The following is a 16,965-nucleotide window of genomic DNA, read 5'->3' as shown; positions in this document are numbered from 1 at the left end:
CTTTCCTAGCAGAGGCTGAGCATGCTGGCTCTGGTCCAACAAAGCACTTAAGCATGTGCCTAAATTAAATTTGCCTTTACTGGAGCTCTTTGCAGGCTTCAGCACATTCTCCAGCAATGTGCTACAGCATGACCAGGGAAAACGAGGAGCTATTAAGGGACCTGAATCTCAGTCAGCAGCCAGGTTAGTGAGCGTTGGGAGAGCACATTAGCCAAGATTAATGCAACATGGCAATTCCAGTGACAGGAGAGCCCTTAGCCATCAGAAAAACCTCCTTAAACAGAAAATAGTAAGTAAAAAAGTTTAGATATTAAGATGATCACTATCAATTTCTCTTCAGCTTCTTTCAGCTTAAGGTAGGTAGAGCCTGATGCAGACATATTTACAGGTACCTGCAGAACTGGAACTCCCCTGTTGGCAGGGCATGTTGGTGCCAGCTTGAACACACACATTGAACCCACTGTCCTGCAGGAAAAGCACCCACCTCAGAGGCTGAATGGCCACCAACACCAAGGTAAGCCACCAACAGCTCCCACAGCCCTGGCAGTGCTGTGGCAAGGGAGCAGGAGTGCATTCCCTGCACAGCCTGGGGTTTGGTGCCACAGCTCGGGGCTCTCCCCTGCTCACACCCACCCCGCAGCCCCACGGGGCTCAGGGCTCTGTGATGGAGCCCAGAGCTGCCCTGGGGCAGGGTCTGCCAGGGCCGAGGGGCACGGCTGCTCCTCCTGCTCCGTGTCCTGGGATGAGCCACTGACACCACCAGTGTCTCACAGAGCGGCTGAAGACAGCCTGGCTTCAGAATTGTTACTAGAATGATAGTGGGAGACACTGAAATTTCAAATATAAAGCACTGCACGGAGTTGTAAGAGAGCAGAAAGGGCACATTTAGGCACATACTCCCTACACAGAGAGCACACAGAGAGCTAAACTCCAGCACACCAAGAAGCAAACCACCATTAGTCTTTATTAGCAATTCAGGTCTCCCCGTGGTGCCGGTGTTCCCCCAAGAATGCCTGTCCAGCGGGACAGTGACCACACACAGGCGGTTCTGGATGAACACCAGAGTGGTTCCCACACGAGGCCGCCCCGGGTAACCCGAGCAGCAGCGGCGGCGGAAAACCTCGGGCAGCCTTGGGGCTCCCTCTGCCGTCCTGCTCTGCCCCGGCCCGAGAGGGCTCAGGGACCCTCTGCGGGCACAGGGCAGGGTCAGGGACCCTCTGTGGGCACAGGGACCCTCTGCGGGCACAGGGCAGGGCCAGGGACCCTCTGCGGGCACAGGGCAGGGCCAGGGACCCTCTGCGGGCACAGGGCAGGGCCAGGGACCCTCTGCGGGCACAGGGACCCTCTGCGGGCACAGGGCAGGGCCAGGGACCCTCTGCGGGCACAGGGCAGGGCCAGGGACCCTCTGCGGGCACAGGGCTGGCTCAGGGACCCTCTGCGGGCTCAGGGACCCTCTGCGGGCACAGGGCAGGGTCAGGGACCCTCTGCGGGCACAGGGCTGGCTCAGGGACCCTCTGCGGGCACAGGGCTGGCTCAGGGACCCTCTGCGGGCACAGGGCAGGGCCAGGGACCCTCTGCGGGCACAGGGACCCTCTGCGGGCACAGGGCAGGGCCAGGGACCCTCTGCGGGCACAGGGCTGGGTCAGGGACCCTCTGCGGGCACAGGGCAGGGTCAGGGACCCTCTGCGGGCACAGGGCTGGCTTAGGGACCCTCTGCGGGCACAGGGCAGGGCACAGGGACCCTCTGCGGGCACAGGGCTGGCTCAGGGACCCTCTGCGGGCACAGGGCTGGCTTAGGGACCCTCTGCGGGCACAGGGCAGGGCCAGGGACCCTCTGCGGGCACAGGGCTGGCTTAGGGACCCTCTGCGGGCACAGGGCAGGGCCAGGGACCCTCTGCGGGCACAGGGCTGGCTTAGGGACCCTCTGCGGGCACAGGGCAGGGCCAGGGACCCTCTGCGGGCACAGGGCAGGGCCAGGGACCCTCTGCGGGCACAGGGCAGCACAGAGGGCACAGGGCTGGGCCAGGGACCCTCTGCGGGCACAGGGCAGGGCCAGGGACCCTCTGCACAGCGGGCACAGGGCAGGTGGGTCTGGCTCAGAGCAGCCTCCTCCAAGCACTGCTCAGCCACTTCCAGAGCAGCACTTTCAGAGCAGCACCTGCTCCAAGCACATTTGTTTCATGGCCAACCCCCTTATTTTATTAATTATCCCTTCACAGCTTTCTCTGAAGAGATAGTGGTTGGGGACACAGACTGACAGCTGGCAGGGATCACCTGAGCACTTTGCTGGGTGCTGCCAGAGTTTGGGTAAGCACAGGTGTGACAGGCTTTGTTTCCACACCTCTTTCTGAGGCACCAACAAGCAGCAGCCTGGGGTGAATGGTCCCTTCCCCTCACAGGTGACACACACTGACAGAGCCACCATGCAGCTCCAATGGCAGCTGACTCCCAAGCAGTTATTACTCCACACTGCCCTTACTTGCTTGTGGGAACAGCAACGAAGCTCTGAGGTGTCCAGAGAGTGCAACTCCTGGGGGAGAACAGTCACAGTGAACCCTTTTCTTTAAATCAGCATCCAACCTTGTCTGAGGCTGTGAGCAGGTGGCTCCTGCCAGCTCCCAGCCAGGGTGGGACGCTCTCACCTGAACAGCTTGCAAAGCAAACCAGACGATTTCACGGCTTTAAAACCATTACTTGAAGTAACAGGTTCAGGGAGGTCCCAAACATGCACCAGCCACAACCTCCCAAGGAGGGCATGGGCACTCTGAAAAAGAGACAATCAAGCAGCCCACTGTAATTATCACGTTGTTCCAACGCCCATTTTCCACCTCTGACACCAAGCTATTTTAAATAAACACACACACAGTATTAGTATTAGTCTGTGTATTCACAGACACCCTCGGGCCTGCCCCAGGAGCCAGCAGTACTCATTCCAGCCCAGAAACCAGCAGCAAGTGTCACAAAGCATCACAAGGTCATTACCTGTTTCATTCCCAGCCCACACAGAACCTTGTTTCAGCCCATCACTGCCATGAATGCATCAGCACCTTCCAGCAATCTCCAGACACTTGACACTGGGAAAAGGCCAACATTCCACAGCCTTGTTTTTACCCGGACTGGGAGGAAAGCTCAGCTTGTGGCAGGGCATATTGCAGGCAGATACTCTTCACTATCTGAGGAAAACACTGAGAATCTCAGGTGGTGACACACTCCTTGACCTTGACAGACAGTGTGACATGCAGCTGCAGAGGGATTCCTTCTCCTCGGGACTCCAGCACAGCAAGGCCACGGCCCAACAGCACCAGAAACCCTTGGCAGCCCCTGGGCCTCACCTGATGCTACCAACGGCCCGAGGGGCAGCCTGAGGCTGAAACCAAAACTACAGCTGTCCTTGGCACAGCAGCAGCAGCTGGAGAGAGACAATTGCCTTTCGCCACCAGTTTACAGTCTGTCAGCTAAACGTGATCTGTAGGAAGATGCTTCCAACAAATCAAGATTCCATAAGGGATCAAAATTCTAAACATAAATACAATTAAAGCCTTCTAATATTAATGCACACTTTTTATTATATTAAAATCAGGCAATGGTCTGATACAATAAAAAGGCTGCTTATGGAATACTGTTATGTTAAACTTTCAGTACAGAGGATGTTAAATCCTTACAACTAATATTTTCCTCAGAAGTTAATGGAAACATCAATTGTTCATTGACTTGACAGCTGCTGCTTTAAAATGTGTTTATTTTTACTCTTTTCTTTTTTCCTTATTTTTTCTTTTTTTTTTTTTTTTTACACAAACACTGAATTTTTCATAAAACTTAGGACACACTAGGTTGGTTTCCTGTAAGCTTGCATCCACATTGCAGCAGTTAGTGGTCCGGAAGAGTAAACCAGAAAAGGCAGTGATTTGCCAGGATGCAAAGCCAATCAAGGTCCTTAATCTGCTGTGCCACCACTTCCCCAAAATCTTCACTGAAGAGATTTCTAAGACTTACAGAACCCTAATAAAATCTACCACCCAGATTTGATTTGTCTGTGGTTGTTACATCTCTAGAAGGGGCAAACGCAAGTGCAACATTTTGTTAATTAACATTCTTGGGTCAATCCAAAGCACCAAAACAGTGATTTGAGGGTACCTGGAGTGTGTTCAGGATCTCTAGGTGCAGAGTCTCCCCACTGAAGTTTGGCAGCAGAAGGTTTGGGCAATCCTGGTAAATTACTGCTCTTTTCCCCACGTCAAAGCCTATCTAAGAGCACGGCCGTGGCCAGCTTGGCGGTGTGGCAGCAGTGCTGGAGGGAAGGGAAAACCCACGCTTGCCAGCAGAACAGATACTCTTGTTTCCCAGGCTGGTGAAGACTAAATTTGTTGCAAAACCAAAATGATAAGCAGGAGGGAACAGGTCAAGTTATTGCCCCGACGCTCACCCCTGGGCCAAGGGTGAGAAGAGTCACCAAGAGGGGCAAAAAGAAAGCAGCACCCCCACTAAAAAGAGGGGAAGAGGGAAGAGATAAAAAGAACCCTGAATCCCTCACCCAAAGCTCACATCACTGGTGAGGGAGACCAGGAAGAGAAATACAATCTATGCCTTGGCCAAAGGAAAGAAGGAAAGCTTGCCCCAGATTATCAGGGCATTTAAAAAAATAATAAAAACCCAAAAACGACCACAGTCACATTCAGCCTTTACTAGAGCGAGCACAAAGGGAGGGATGACTGAGGTTAGCACACATCCCCAGTAGTAGTCCATACAGCCCAGTGTAGTACTGGAAGCAAAAACCTTTGTGTCTACTCTAATAAATAGCCCTGAGCTTCGACTCTATTGCAAAAGACAGAGAAAGAAAAAAATAACCCAGGCCAGACACACAGCAAGGTGATTGTGGGATGGATCCTTTCACAGTTAAGTTGGATGTGCCACACTGGTCTTGACAGGAATAAATTTAAATAGACTTTTCCTGATACCAGAAGTTCAGCTATGTGGACAGTGGTTACACGACAGGATTATTTGTTATAGCACAACTTATATTTCAAATGAAAAAAAAAAATTAGTATCATTTACAGTATCTCAAGAAAAACTTCCTTTGAATGGGAACTTCCTTTCCAGTATTTTGAGGTCTACAAGATGCATCTAGAAAATTTACTACTGTGGAAAATGAAGACAGCTTAAATTGAATAAGGGGGGGGCATGTTGTTGTTTTTTTTTTAATTAATTGCTGTAACATTGTCCTTCAGGTGGCTGAGGAAGTTTCATATTTTCTTTAGACATCATTAGACGCCGAAGCTCTTGCAGAACAACTTTGATACTATAAGAATTCTGCCATTTTGCTAGGACTGATATGGCTCTGGGGTCCACCTAAAACAGACAAAAAGACCATTCCTGTCAGAATTGGTGCACAGGTTACACTTAAGTCCCCCCACCCCCAACTAAAGATCCCACATGAAATCTGAGTGGGAGAAATCAAAAGCAAGTGTTTTCCTAAAAGCATAATAAATCTCCACTTGTCCACTTCCCTTCTACCCCCTTTCCTTCTCCAACAAAGGGCACCACAAGCAATGAGGAGCTAAGCAAGCCACAAGTATGAACAAAAAAACTAAAATGAATAAAAGCAGAAAACTTACCACTCCATTAGAACTATTTACTCCATTCATATTAATTTTTGTTACAAATCTTACAAATGGAGGTGCTTCTGGATACTTAGGCCCACATTCTATTTTAAGGCTGTATATTCTGTTTTCATAAATTGTCTGAGGGGGAAAAGAAAGGGTGAAACAATTACATCAGGCAGTTCAATAAGCATTTGGTTAAAGCAGTGGCTACTTTAGGAACGTGGGAACTACCAAAGTGTGGGCAGCCTTGTAGATACTATACTGCCTCCCTGTTTTGAGTTCATTTTACAATGTTCAGAGTATCAAATGTTCCTGCAGGGTAATAACTCTGCTGGTCTTGGTGCATGGAGCAGGGAACAGCCCTGAGCCCCACGCAGGGCTTTGAGGTCTGTGGAACAGCCACCCCACACAGGGAGCTGGCACTGGAGCCTGGCTGTGCACAGCCAGGGCACAACAGAACGGCCAAGGTGCAGCTCTGACAGTGCCCCTGCTTCTGAACAGCCCGTGCCAACGAGGTGACTCCTGGCTGTGGGACATCTCTCACAGCCTGGGAATGCCACAGCCCTGCAGGGCAACTCGGGGCAGCAGCACACAGGAACTCCAGCTCTGCACAGCTGCTCCTTTTTCCCCCTGGAATCCAGCATAACATCCTCCCAACTGCTGCTGGTTTCCACCCAGAGGGAAACAGGACTTAGCTTTTGTCCCCAGCCAGTATTTCCACACCCTACTAAGAACCAAAATGGTAATAACTGAATCTGAGCAGTGTTAAAAGGAGGACAGCAAACAAGAATGGTTGCAAGTCCCCAGGATCTCTCCCTATACAATTTGCTGCCTTCAAGCAAGAAGCTCAAAAGAAGTCACAACATATCTGGCAAAAAGATCTGTATTCCTAAGTGTGTCAGAAAACAGGAGAGGCAGAGCTGACTCCTCTGCTCTTATGGTCCTGTAGCCTTGGTTTGCAGCACGACAAGATCTGCAAACTTCCATCACTGCTGGCAAGGCTGCACGCTCCTGTTTGCACATTTCAATTCCTATTTAATTTTCTAAATTAGATTTCAAGGTTGTTTAAATTTTCCATAAACCCTAGGCACACAGTGAGCTTTCTTCACAGCCTTAATGTAGGCTCATTAGCACTCTCCTAATGTTCTAAAATCAAATGCTGTTCTAGAAAACAATTTGGGTACATCATAAACAAATGAAATGCTCGTGACTGGGGAGAGATTAGCAAAGGCAGACAACAAGTAAACAACACTTTTGGGTGAGACAGAAAACACTGCATGTATAATGCCTTCATAATACATGTTCTTGTACAACTCGCTGCATGTCAAAAGAGGCAACTGACAGAATGGGAACACAGAGCAGGAGCATGATTAAAGGTCTGTAAAGATTTTCATATAATGGCCCCTGGAATTACTGGGAAATGATACTGAGGCCAGCTGTAGAAGACATCTGCTATTGCAGGAAGGAGAACTGGCTACCTGCACTCCATCAAAGGATATTTAGTAAACAGAACAGTGAAACTGGAGACAACAGACAAGTTCTGGTTTTAGAACACAGACACACATTCAACACACAATGAAGTCCTCAAGTTCACTACTAGAGTGTAAACCCACAGTTTAGTGGGGCTGGGAATACAACAATACTCCCACAAAGACCAGCTGCATTATTAGATGCTGCTTTGGGAGAGAGCATTCAGCGAAGAGAATGAAATCACTAAAATTTGAGTTTCCTCAGTCAGCTGAAATTCTACAAGAGCTTATCAGTACTGCTGCAATAAACAGCACCCCCTAAACTGAAGAGGAGCAGCAGAAAAACCAGCACAGAGCATCCCCTGGCACCTGCAGCAGCTCCATTTGTAACCTCACTAGCTGAGGGATTCTGAACCTTGCTGGATTCAAGGGTACAGCACGTTAGAATTCTGGGATCTCAAAAGTTATGTCTTACTCAATCTGCAAATATAAAGCAGACAAGCAACAGAACTAACCAGAGAAAGGCACCAAAATGTTTCAAATTAAAAGCAAAAAGCCATATAGACACATGAAACCCATTACTATAAAGAACTTCAACATAAATCACTTCCTAAAGTGTTTTTTGGCTCATTTTGCCTTTTGTTTATTTTCGACTTCAGTGGTGAGGTTAGGAGAAGGGGAAAAAATGTAACAGTACTATTCTAGTATTTAAGTGGATACTTACTCTTGGAGGCCCAATAATCATTCCTGTCCATCTTGTAAGTGTCATGTCTTCATCATCTTCAAGGCCCCAGCTAACTGTTCCATCCCCTACTCCCTTCTGACCTTCTTCAAGTTCTTCCAAAAGACGAAAATTACGAGGAACTTTTACTCCTGAAACAATCAGAAAAATATTCTCAGTTGAGAAATCTTGTAAAGGAAAGAAGCTAGAATAATTTCCCTGATGCTTGTGGTCATTCTACAGATCACATTTTGGGCAAAACCATGAAAATAACACTTTTTGAATGACAATATTTCAACATTACAAAAAAGCCATTCCCATACTTAGCTTGGATTTTACAAGCAAAATCAAGGTATCCCCAAATAAACATTCCAGAAGGCTGACAGGCCACATGTTACAGCAGGCAGTAAAATGAAAGGAAATCTCTGTTTCCTCAAAGGTAGACCCAGTATTATGGAGCTCTAATTAGCACTTGTCTATATGATTTATAGTATAAAAATTTAGAAGATTCTACAGAATGACACCATGAGAGGCTTGACAGCAGTTGACTCACTCAGAGCTTTAAGAATACCTTTCAAAGCAAATAAAACTCTTTCATAACATTAGCAGGTTAATCTGAAGTTAATTGAAGTGGGCTTTGTCAGCAGCAATAGCATCCTTTGTACTTGTGACCTCCACCACCAAGGAATTTCAGCACTTCGTAATTGCTGGCACATTTCTCCTCAAAACAGACAGCAAAACAGGGAGATTTCCTTTTCCCCATCACATTAATGGAAAACAATGGCACAGAGAGCTTTGGTGACACAGCCAAGGTCACACACCAAGCCCGTGGTGAAGGAGGACCCTGAACTCAGGCCACAGTGGGTCTCACTGCTCTTCAAGGTATCTCCAGCCCAGGCACCAGAGAGCAGAACTGCACTCGAGCCCACTGCTGCTCCTCAGCCTGGGGTCTGCGTGCCAGCTTTTGGTGGTGGGGGGCTACAGGGCTGGCTCCGGTCAGAGGCTGCTGGAAGCTCCCTGCTTGTGTGTTGGAGGCAATGCTGGGCAGCTCCAGGATGGATCCACTGCTGGCCAAGGCCCAGGACATCAGCACTGCTGGCATGACGTGTTTGGGAAGGGACAAAGTTACTGCACAGGAGCAGCTGGAGAGAGGAGTGAGAGGATGCCAGAGGACAGCTGTGCAGACACCAAGGTCAGTGAAGGATGGGCAGAGATGCCCCTGGGGAAGCAGAAATGCACCTGCAGCCCATGGAGCACTCCTTGGCCATGGACTAAATACAGAGGATCTAGTGCTTTTAAATTCTCCTTTAAATACATTAATGACTTAAGGAAACTTAATGGCAGAGATGATTTTGCTGCATACTCAGAGGTGTCCAAATTTCATTCACTACAAAGCATGCATCAAAGAAACCAAACCAGCAAATGACTAAAGAAAGTGATACACATCTAACGTGACAATATCCAAGAAGATCCTGGGCAGCAGGGCTCAGGCACAGCTGCAGCAGCAGCACAGGAACTCCTCCAGCAGAGCGGTGCCAGCAGACACCAGACCTGTACTGGCAGAACCAGACCTCCCACCTGGGGGCTGCTGAGCACCCCTGCCAAATCCCCTCCCAGTCAGACCCTGCTGCTTCCACGGCTGCTGAGCAACACCACTCTTTGGCTGTGAAAGGAAATGAGTCAGCTGGGGCTAGTAAAGCCATTGCCACGAGACTGCCCAAGCCCCAGACCCTGGGTGGCAACAGGACCTCCAGGGCACCACTGCCATCTCCCCTGCACGACAAACTCCAGCATAAACTCTCCCACAAAACCTTTAAGTTGTGAAGGGTGTATCCTGTGTGCCCCAGACTCACGAGGGCTCAAGTCTGCCAGTCACACCTGAGCCACGACAGACGAACCACCCCTTTGTAACTCTATTCCCAACACCCTCCATGCTGTAGTTTGGGGAGGCAGAGCAGCCCAGCTCCAACACCTGGGATCAGAGAGCTGGGGGACACAAGACACAGAGCATGACAAGAAGGACAAGGTGCAACCTTTGCTTGCACACGCCTCACCTATTTCCCTATTTGTGCTGCAGTGGATGCACAGGAGAGCTGCTGATGGGGAATGACTCACAGCTAAAGTGCTGTCTGGGCTCCAGCCCTGCCTGCTGGTGCCCTGGGGAAAAAGGGCCAGGGGAGAAGGGCAAACAGAAGGTCCTTCTGGAGGGAGCCCAGCAGCTCTTCCCCAGGGCAGGGGATGCCACAGAGGGAACCCTGTGGCTGTTATCAGAACCCCAGCCAGAGAAGCCATCAGCTGGAGCCAGGGGAAGACCCGCCTGGAATGAGTCACATGAATGCCAAAAAATGCTCTCACTTCCACACCACAACATCACAATATTTAACAAGCATCAGCTCAGTCTGTGCCTGCTCCTTAATAACATCACTTCATACTTATCAGTGGTGCAAAGACAATTTACAGGTCCTTACTGAGACCAATCTAAATAACCCAGGAGGAATCAGCTTTAGGGCAGACACAGGCCACTCAGCAAAGAAGAAAACAAAAAGTATTGCCTGTCCACCCTTCCTCTGAGCATCAACTGTGAGTGATCCCTCTGAGCATCACACCCTGTTCACTGAGCCAAGCAGGAATCTTTAAGTGAGCGTGTAATTAAAAATGACATCACCACGTACATATCTGAGCAGCCACAACCAAGACTGAAAGGCAGCCTTAGTTCTGACATTTGCTACCCAGAGCTGGGCTTGGCTTTACAACCTTACGGGAAGAGAAGGCAACTTAATTGCTGAGCTCTCCCCAGATACAGCTGCTCTGATTCAGCATGAATCCAGCATGAATCAGAGCCATAAAAGAGTCACACAGGATTTCAGAGCTCTTTGGCAAGCGTGAGGTCTCCAGAGAGCCGGGAGCCACACGGAAATCGCTCACAGCAGTGAGTGCTCCTTCCACAGGAACTGCTCCCTGGGAGCCCTGCAGGGCCATCACGGCACGGGGCTGCCCACAGGGAAGGACACAGATTTGAGGTTTATGCACTTCATGGAAAATAAAATGATCATGGGCACATAACTGGTAATTTTACAAGAGATGACCCTGTCACACAGCATTGCTGCTTCCTTAACATGTTTTACCCCTACTCTAAAGGGAGTAACATGAAGGACTGTCACCTCAGCTACCACAGAAGGGGCCAATTCAGCTCCCTCCCTACACACTCTCAGGAAATTCATTCAACAGAATCACACATATTAATATAAAATATTATGCCCATATGACCATAAATGCTTTATATAAATAACCTTCCCTTAAGCAAGGCAGAATAAAGACGAGATTCATCCTTCTGGTCAGTCTGAAAAGATGCACCAGGCCATTAAGGCAACCCCATCTCCTCCTCATTTGCAGGGCTCTGGAGCACTCATGGTCTGCTCCCACATCCTGCTGGGACCCAAACCTCACACGAACTTTACCACTTGGGATCATGCACAAACACATCACCATCGTGCTTGCTGTCCACCAAGATTCCTAGAAAGTGGCCAGATCTGTCCTAGGCACACACAGTATTTGCCAAATAATGTCCATGCTGAAGCATGGCAGCTGCAGAGTCAGGAGATGTCCTGTGCCCCCTGACAGCACCAGGAGTCTCTGGGGTTCCCTCCTCTCACCCCCCAGTAAATACCTTGCATAACCCTCTCAGTGTAGCAATGGAGACTTCCTTGGCAGTAACCAAACCAACCTGTTTTTCTAAGAGCTCTTCATTTAACACAAGAAAGCCTAAATAAAGTGAGAGGCAATTAAAAAGTAATCAGCTTGTCTACAGTATTTCCAGTTATGCATTGTAATTTAGCCTTCACTATAGTTCAAGATGACTCTCAAGTAGCAGCTTCATTTGAAACACAAATATAGTAATATCTCAGTAACTGCTTCACTTGTAGCTTGCCTAACCTCACAGAAATACTCCCAGAAATGGAACTGAAAACCTATTTCAGAGCAAAAGGAGATATTCACTATTAATCACAACAGCAAACCAGAGAAAGCTAAGTCATAACTGTATTGACTAGGCAACCTGGTCAGAATCTCACTAAAGGAAGAACAGAATTATCCTGGATGACAGTCCAACGCCATCTTGGACTTTTAAAGATCATAAAGCACTCTCAGATTTACCTTTTCATGCAGCACTACTAAAGATAAAGATACACAACTGAATGTGTCTTGCAACAAGTTTAAGAGTGATCTTATCAGGCTGAGATTTTTCTCATCTTACTCACTTTTCCATCTCCATTGTCCTCAGTCACATAGCCAAAGCAATTTCACATCCAGACACCTCGTGAAGCTGAGAACAGCACTGTGAAACCAGGCAGGCCATGTGCCTTTGGGGGGAGATTCTCTCCTCCAATCCTTCCGATCAGTGGCAGCAGAACAAAAAATACACCTCTCAAAAACTTCAACAACCTGTTTCTCTCTCCTTTCTAAAGTGAGATCGAATGACAAGCATCTCTCTTCAGGACTAAAGCCCAGGCGTGGGGCACAGCAGACCTCAGCAAAGCATCCAGAAAATGGGGTTCTGAGGAGAGGAACTGTCTTTTAATGAATGTTTTTCCACATCTTCACTGTAACGAGCAACTTATCAAACTGGCCTTTCTGGACAATTTAAACTCTGCTTTCTGTACTAGTTCCTGATTTACTGTAACTCAAGTGAGCTGAAATCCAACAGCTTTAAACACCCCTGTTACTCAATACATTAAAGTGCTTTCTGTTGCTTGTTTCTGTGTATTTGATACTCAGCCTTAATTACATCCTTTCCAGTCTGTGTTTCATGGCTTTGCATTGACTGCAGACAATGAATTGGACAGCTTATCCTTGCAGCACTGGGACAGTAAAAACACACAAGCCATTCCTTGTCACAATGGTATATAAAGTTTCTGAAGGGATAGAATACTTAAAACCAAATAAAGGGCTTTCAGCAATTGTCACAAAAGCTTTCAGGAGACAGGAACTTTGGATTTCTTGCACTGTCTTTCCAGTCACAATTTCCACTCTGATGATGCAGACAGGTACCAAGATATTTTGTAGACACAAAAATAACTTCCTGTGCACTATAACAATTTGAAGTGTTTTCTGTTCTGTGCAAGCTTCAGCACTGGTTCTACCTTTCAATCATTTAGGCAGGTTTCTTGGAAAGAGGTCACTAAAACATCAGTCTGAGGCTCCCAGGTACAGGCAGGGTCACACACAGCCCCAGGTGAAGGCACAGGCCCAGCTCATACCCAGGGGGATGGGACACAAACCATCAGTAACTGCAGCTCCACTTGCAGGAGTTGAACAGCATCCTCACAACCTGAAAATCCCAGCCTTCCCACCCTCACCAGATCTGTCAGTGCTACACCTGCCAGGACCCTTACCTGTCTACATATTTACTACACTAATTAGTACTGTTCTCAGTCAGAATGCTGCTTTTCAAACATATTATGTTATTTTTATCATTGAAGATGAACATTTTCAATCCAGTATCATCTTGTAGGAGTGTTGAACTATTTACCTTTCTATTCAATCGACTGCATCCCTCTACTACAGTACACAAAGCTCTGCAACAATCCACTCCTCTGGCACTATTTCACGTGCTCTTACAGCCCATCTTATTTAAGAATGCAGAATTTCTCTTGCCTTGAGAATTCTCTTCAGTTACTTTTCCCCTACCCTTGAGTCTTTCACTTCATCCTCATCCTCTGAGACAAGGATGACTGCTGTCACTCCAAGGAGGGGCACCTGCAGGGCAGGTGGTGCACCTGTATTGTACAACACTGCCACTGCCCCCTCCTGTGCTCCTCACGAGCGTCCCTTGGAGTGCACAGGGATGTTTCAGGGTTAGAAACAGTCACTTCTAATACACTGCACTAACCCCAATGTCTGCTCTCCCCTGTTAGGAGCGTTAACTCGTGTGTACCAGCACTGCCACAGCCATGCACCCAAGGACTGCTTCTTGTGCAGTTCTCCACCTTCCTCAGACTTGGAAAAACTTACATCTGGGCAAACCATTCTACCACCCAGCATTTCCAGGCTGTTGGTAAACACAGGGCCTCACAGCCCTGCAACAGACCCACTACACTGAACTGTGAGAGAGAGTGGGTTAAGTGAGGTCATTAAACCTTTCCCAGGGTGAAAGTCACAGAAACACCATCCCCCAGGCCAGCACAGCTGGGTTTGACTCACTGTAAGACCCAAAACTGCAGGACAGCACCATGGTGCAAGGTCTGTTGTGTAAGTGCAGCCCAGCCAGCGCAGGAGCCTCTGAGAACCCCAGGATTCCTGCTGGATCACCTCTGGCAGCTGAGCATTCCTGCAGGACACCTCAGTCTGTGGGATGGACACACACAGAGTGGAGCCTCCTACCAACAGCCGTATTAAAACCATTAAAGCCAACCCTTTCTTTTCATTCACATGGTACTGGGGTGTGTGGGAAACTCACATCATCAGCAACACAGAATTCCCCTCTCTCAGTGGTACAGATGGACCCCGCATCCTAACATTCCTTCCAGGCTGAGGGTTGGGTTTTCCCCCCGTTAATAATTTCTACCTGCTTAATAGATACAAATATCTAATCTACCTACCTGTCTAATGGCCAGGACCAGCCCTATGACTTTTTTAGGTTACAGGGACATTTGTTACCACTTCTTCCTCTGGGTCAGTAGCTGCTTTTGAAGACAGATGAACATTTTTCATCTTCAATATGTGTTTAGGCTCCGTTGCTAAACCACCATGAACTCAAGATATCACAAATATTCCAGTGCTTTACAGACAAATACATTAAGACTCCACAAATCAAGTTTTAGCAAACTGTGCTTCCCAGATGAGTGAAGGCAGTCCCAAGGCAGGTTCCCAAGCCCCCAGCGAGGGGTCAGCAGTGTACAGCGAGGTGTCACCTGCAGCCCCCTGCCTGTGCCAGGCCATGCCTTCCCTGCAGGGGCAGCAGGGACCCACACACCTGCACTGCAGTGCCACTGCCAGCTCCCGGGCACCGGGCTGCCCTTGCCACCAGCACAGGAGGCTGTCCTTCCCTCCCCAGCACTGCAGAGTGCTCTGAGGGCAGCCCGTGAGCTCCAGCTCCAGCTGCCACCCACGGAGCCACCAGACAGTGCTGGGCTTGCTGCAGACATGCAGTGCTCCTGCAGCACGGCTCTGTAAGTCACCCCAGAGCAGCTGTGTGCCCACACTGCACGCTGTGGCCCTGCTGCCAGCACTGGGGACACGAGACAGCTGGGAACAAAGCCCTGTCCCCTGTCACAAACCCAGGGGACAAGGGAACATTGCACCAGACACAACGTGGCCAGCAGGTGCCAGGTAACAACAGCCTGTCCCAAAGGCCTGTCACTGCAGCCCAGCCCCTTCCCACACAGTGCCCCTCCATGAGCACCAAACAATTCTCTCACAGAGCTTGAAAAGGAAAGTATTTGCCTCATTCTTCCAGCCAAACACAAAGTGCAAAGTCAGCACCTTGAACATGGAGAACGCCGGGCAGGAGGAGAACATGACCTAACAGGGGAAGAGGGGTCCCTTCCTCAAGCTACAGCTCCTGTGTCTTTACTTAACACCTCACACGTTCAAACACAGACCTGTAACACAACTCTCAGGACAGCAACCACTGCACTTAATCAAGTTTTTATTAATTGACTAATATGAATTATGCACATTGTGATGGTTATCTTTAAAATCCAATGAGTGGGCATTGACAGAGAACTATCTGTACAAAAAGAACTCCAAAATACTTCTATTATATCCCCACCAGTCATGTTCTGGTGAGCACAGTCCAACTTTGGAGGGTGCAATTTGGAAGCAAGCACTACAGGGGCACATGTGAAACCCTCCATGGACTGGGAAAACAGGAAAATGAAACTGCCTCAACAGAAGTGACTCTCATTTACTCGATCTGCTGAAGTTCATTAGAGGATGTCAACAGAAAAAAACCTCACTCCAAATCTAGTTGCAGTATTTTTGTTTAATATGGGACGATAAATGCAAAGGGAGAGTGTGTGTAACTACTTAAAGCTGGTGTGGAGCAGGTTTGAAGGGAATAGAAAATTCACTGCCTTCTCGGAGCACACACGTCCTGACACGGGAGCTGCAGACTTCCCGCGGAACACAGAGAGGCCAGGAGCCAAAAAGGCTCCAAAAGAGCCCGATTTCAGCCACGGAACTCCGGCCACAGCCTGGGGACTGCTGACAGGAGAGCCCCGGGGCCAGCCCTGGCCGCACGGAACCGGCCGGGAGAGGAGCACGGCAGGAGAGGAGCCCGAACGGCGGCCCGGGCTCCGGGGCCCGGCCCCACCAGGGGCTGCGGCCCGCCCGGCCCGGTTCCGGCGGGCCGGGACACGAGTCCCGCAGGGCCCGAGCGGCCCCGCTCGCCTCCGCAGCCGCACCGGGGCCCCTCCCACCGCGAGCCCTCGGCAGCCCCCGGGGAGGCGCGGACGGGCCCGCCGGGACCCGCGCACGGGAGCGGGGACGGCTCCGGCTCCACCCCCGCCCCACCGGGCCCCGCTCGGGCCGCACCGCCACCCCCTCCCCTCGGCCGCGGCCATCCCTCCGCCGGGCACCTCCCGCCCCGCCGTCCCGGCCGCGGCCCCGCAGGTGCCCCGGGGCGAGGCGGCCCCGCCGCGGCCCCGCCGCCCGGCCCGGCCCGGCCCCGCTCACCCGCGCCCGTGGTCGCCGCCATCTTGCGCCACCGCCTCCGGCCCCGCCCCCGCCTGACGTCACCGCAACGCGGGAACTGCGGCCACGGGCGCGGGCGGGCGCGCTGAGGGGAGCTCGCGGCGGGGCGTGCCCGCGCGCGGAGCTCTGTGGTACACGCGCGGCGCTCCCGCGGCTCCGCGGCGCGGGCGGGCGTTATCGCCGCTCGGTGCAACCCCGGCCACCGGCCCCGGGGCTCCGGGACACCAGCGCCATGGCGGGCGTGTAACACCCCTTACACTCCGGCCCAGCTTCCCCCAGCCCGCTCCCTTCCGGTATAATGCGAAAAAAAAGTTAAATGGGAAGGAAGTGAGTTCTGCTTCAGTTCGCTTTGCAACACACACTCAGAAAACTAAGCCCTGGCACGTACAGAGGGAATCTGTCCTGCTCCTGGGAAGTACAGAGGGAATCTGTCCTGCTCCTGGCACGTACAGAGGGAATCTGTCCTGCTCCTGGGATGTACAGA

General features: G+C 50.2%; 1 protein-coding gene across 1 annotated transcript; it reads right to left on the bottom strand.

The window, feature by feature from the left end:
* Positions 1 to 4,666: 4,666 nt before the first annotated feature.
* Positions 4,667 to 16,606, bottom strand: UBE2V1 (ubiquitin conjugating enzyme E2 V1). Its single transcript, XM_059862577.1, has 4 exons — positions 16,464 to 16,606; positions 7,794 to 7,942; positions 5,613 to 5,738; positions 4,667 to 5,346 (listed from the first exon to the last, which is right to left on the bottom strand). Exons 1-4 carry the CDS (start codon positions 16,483 to 16,485, stop codon positions 5,200 to 5,202), a joined length of 444 nt encoding a protein of 147 aa, XP_059718560.1. The 5' UTR covers positions 16,486 to 16,606; the 3' UTR covers positions 4,667 to 5,199.
* Positions 16,607 to 16,965: the final 359 nt, after the last annotated feature.

Source organism: Haemorhous mexicanus, chromosome 18 (genome assembly GCF_027477595.1).
Source record: "Haemorhous mexicanus isolate bHaeMex1 chromosome 18, bHaeMex1.pri, whole genome shotgun sequence".
Classification (NCBI taxonomy): Eukaryota; Metazoa; Chordata; class Aves; order Passeriformes; family Fringillidae; genus Haemorhous; species Haemorhous mexicanus.
The sequence above is the reverse complement of the archived record's forward strand: the minus strand, read 5'-3'. Positions and strand labels throughout refer to the sequence as shown.

Bases quoted from the DNA above. Each gene is read 5' to 3' on its own strand.
- UBE2V1 (XM_059862577.1), bottom strand. From the start codon at position 16,485: ATGGCGGCGACCACGGGCGCGG. The intron at 5,739-7,793 runs GTAAGTATCCAC...TTTCCCCCTCAG, and splicing joins TGATTATTGGGCCTCCAAGA to ACAATTTATGAAAACAGAAT. The intron at 5,347-5,612 runs GTAAGTTTTCTG...TGTCTGTTTTAG, and splicing joins TAAATAGTTCTAATGGAGTG to GTGGACCCCAGAGCCATATC.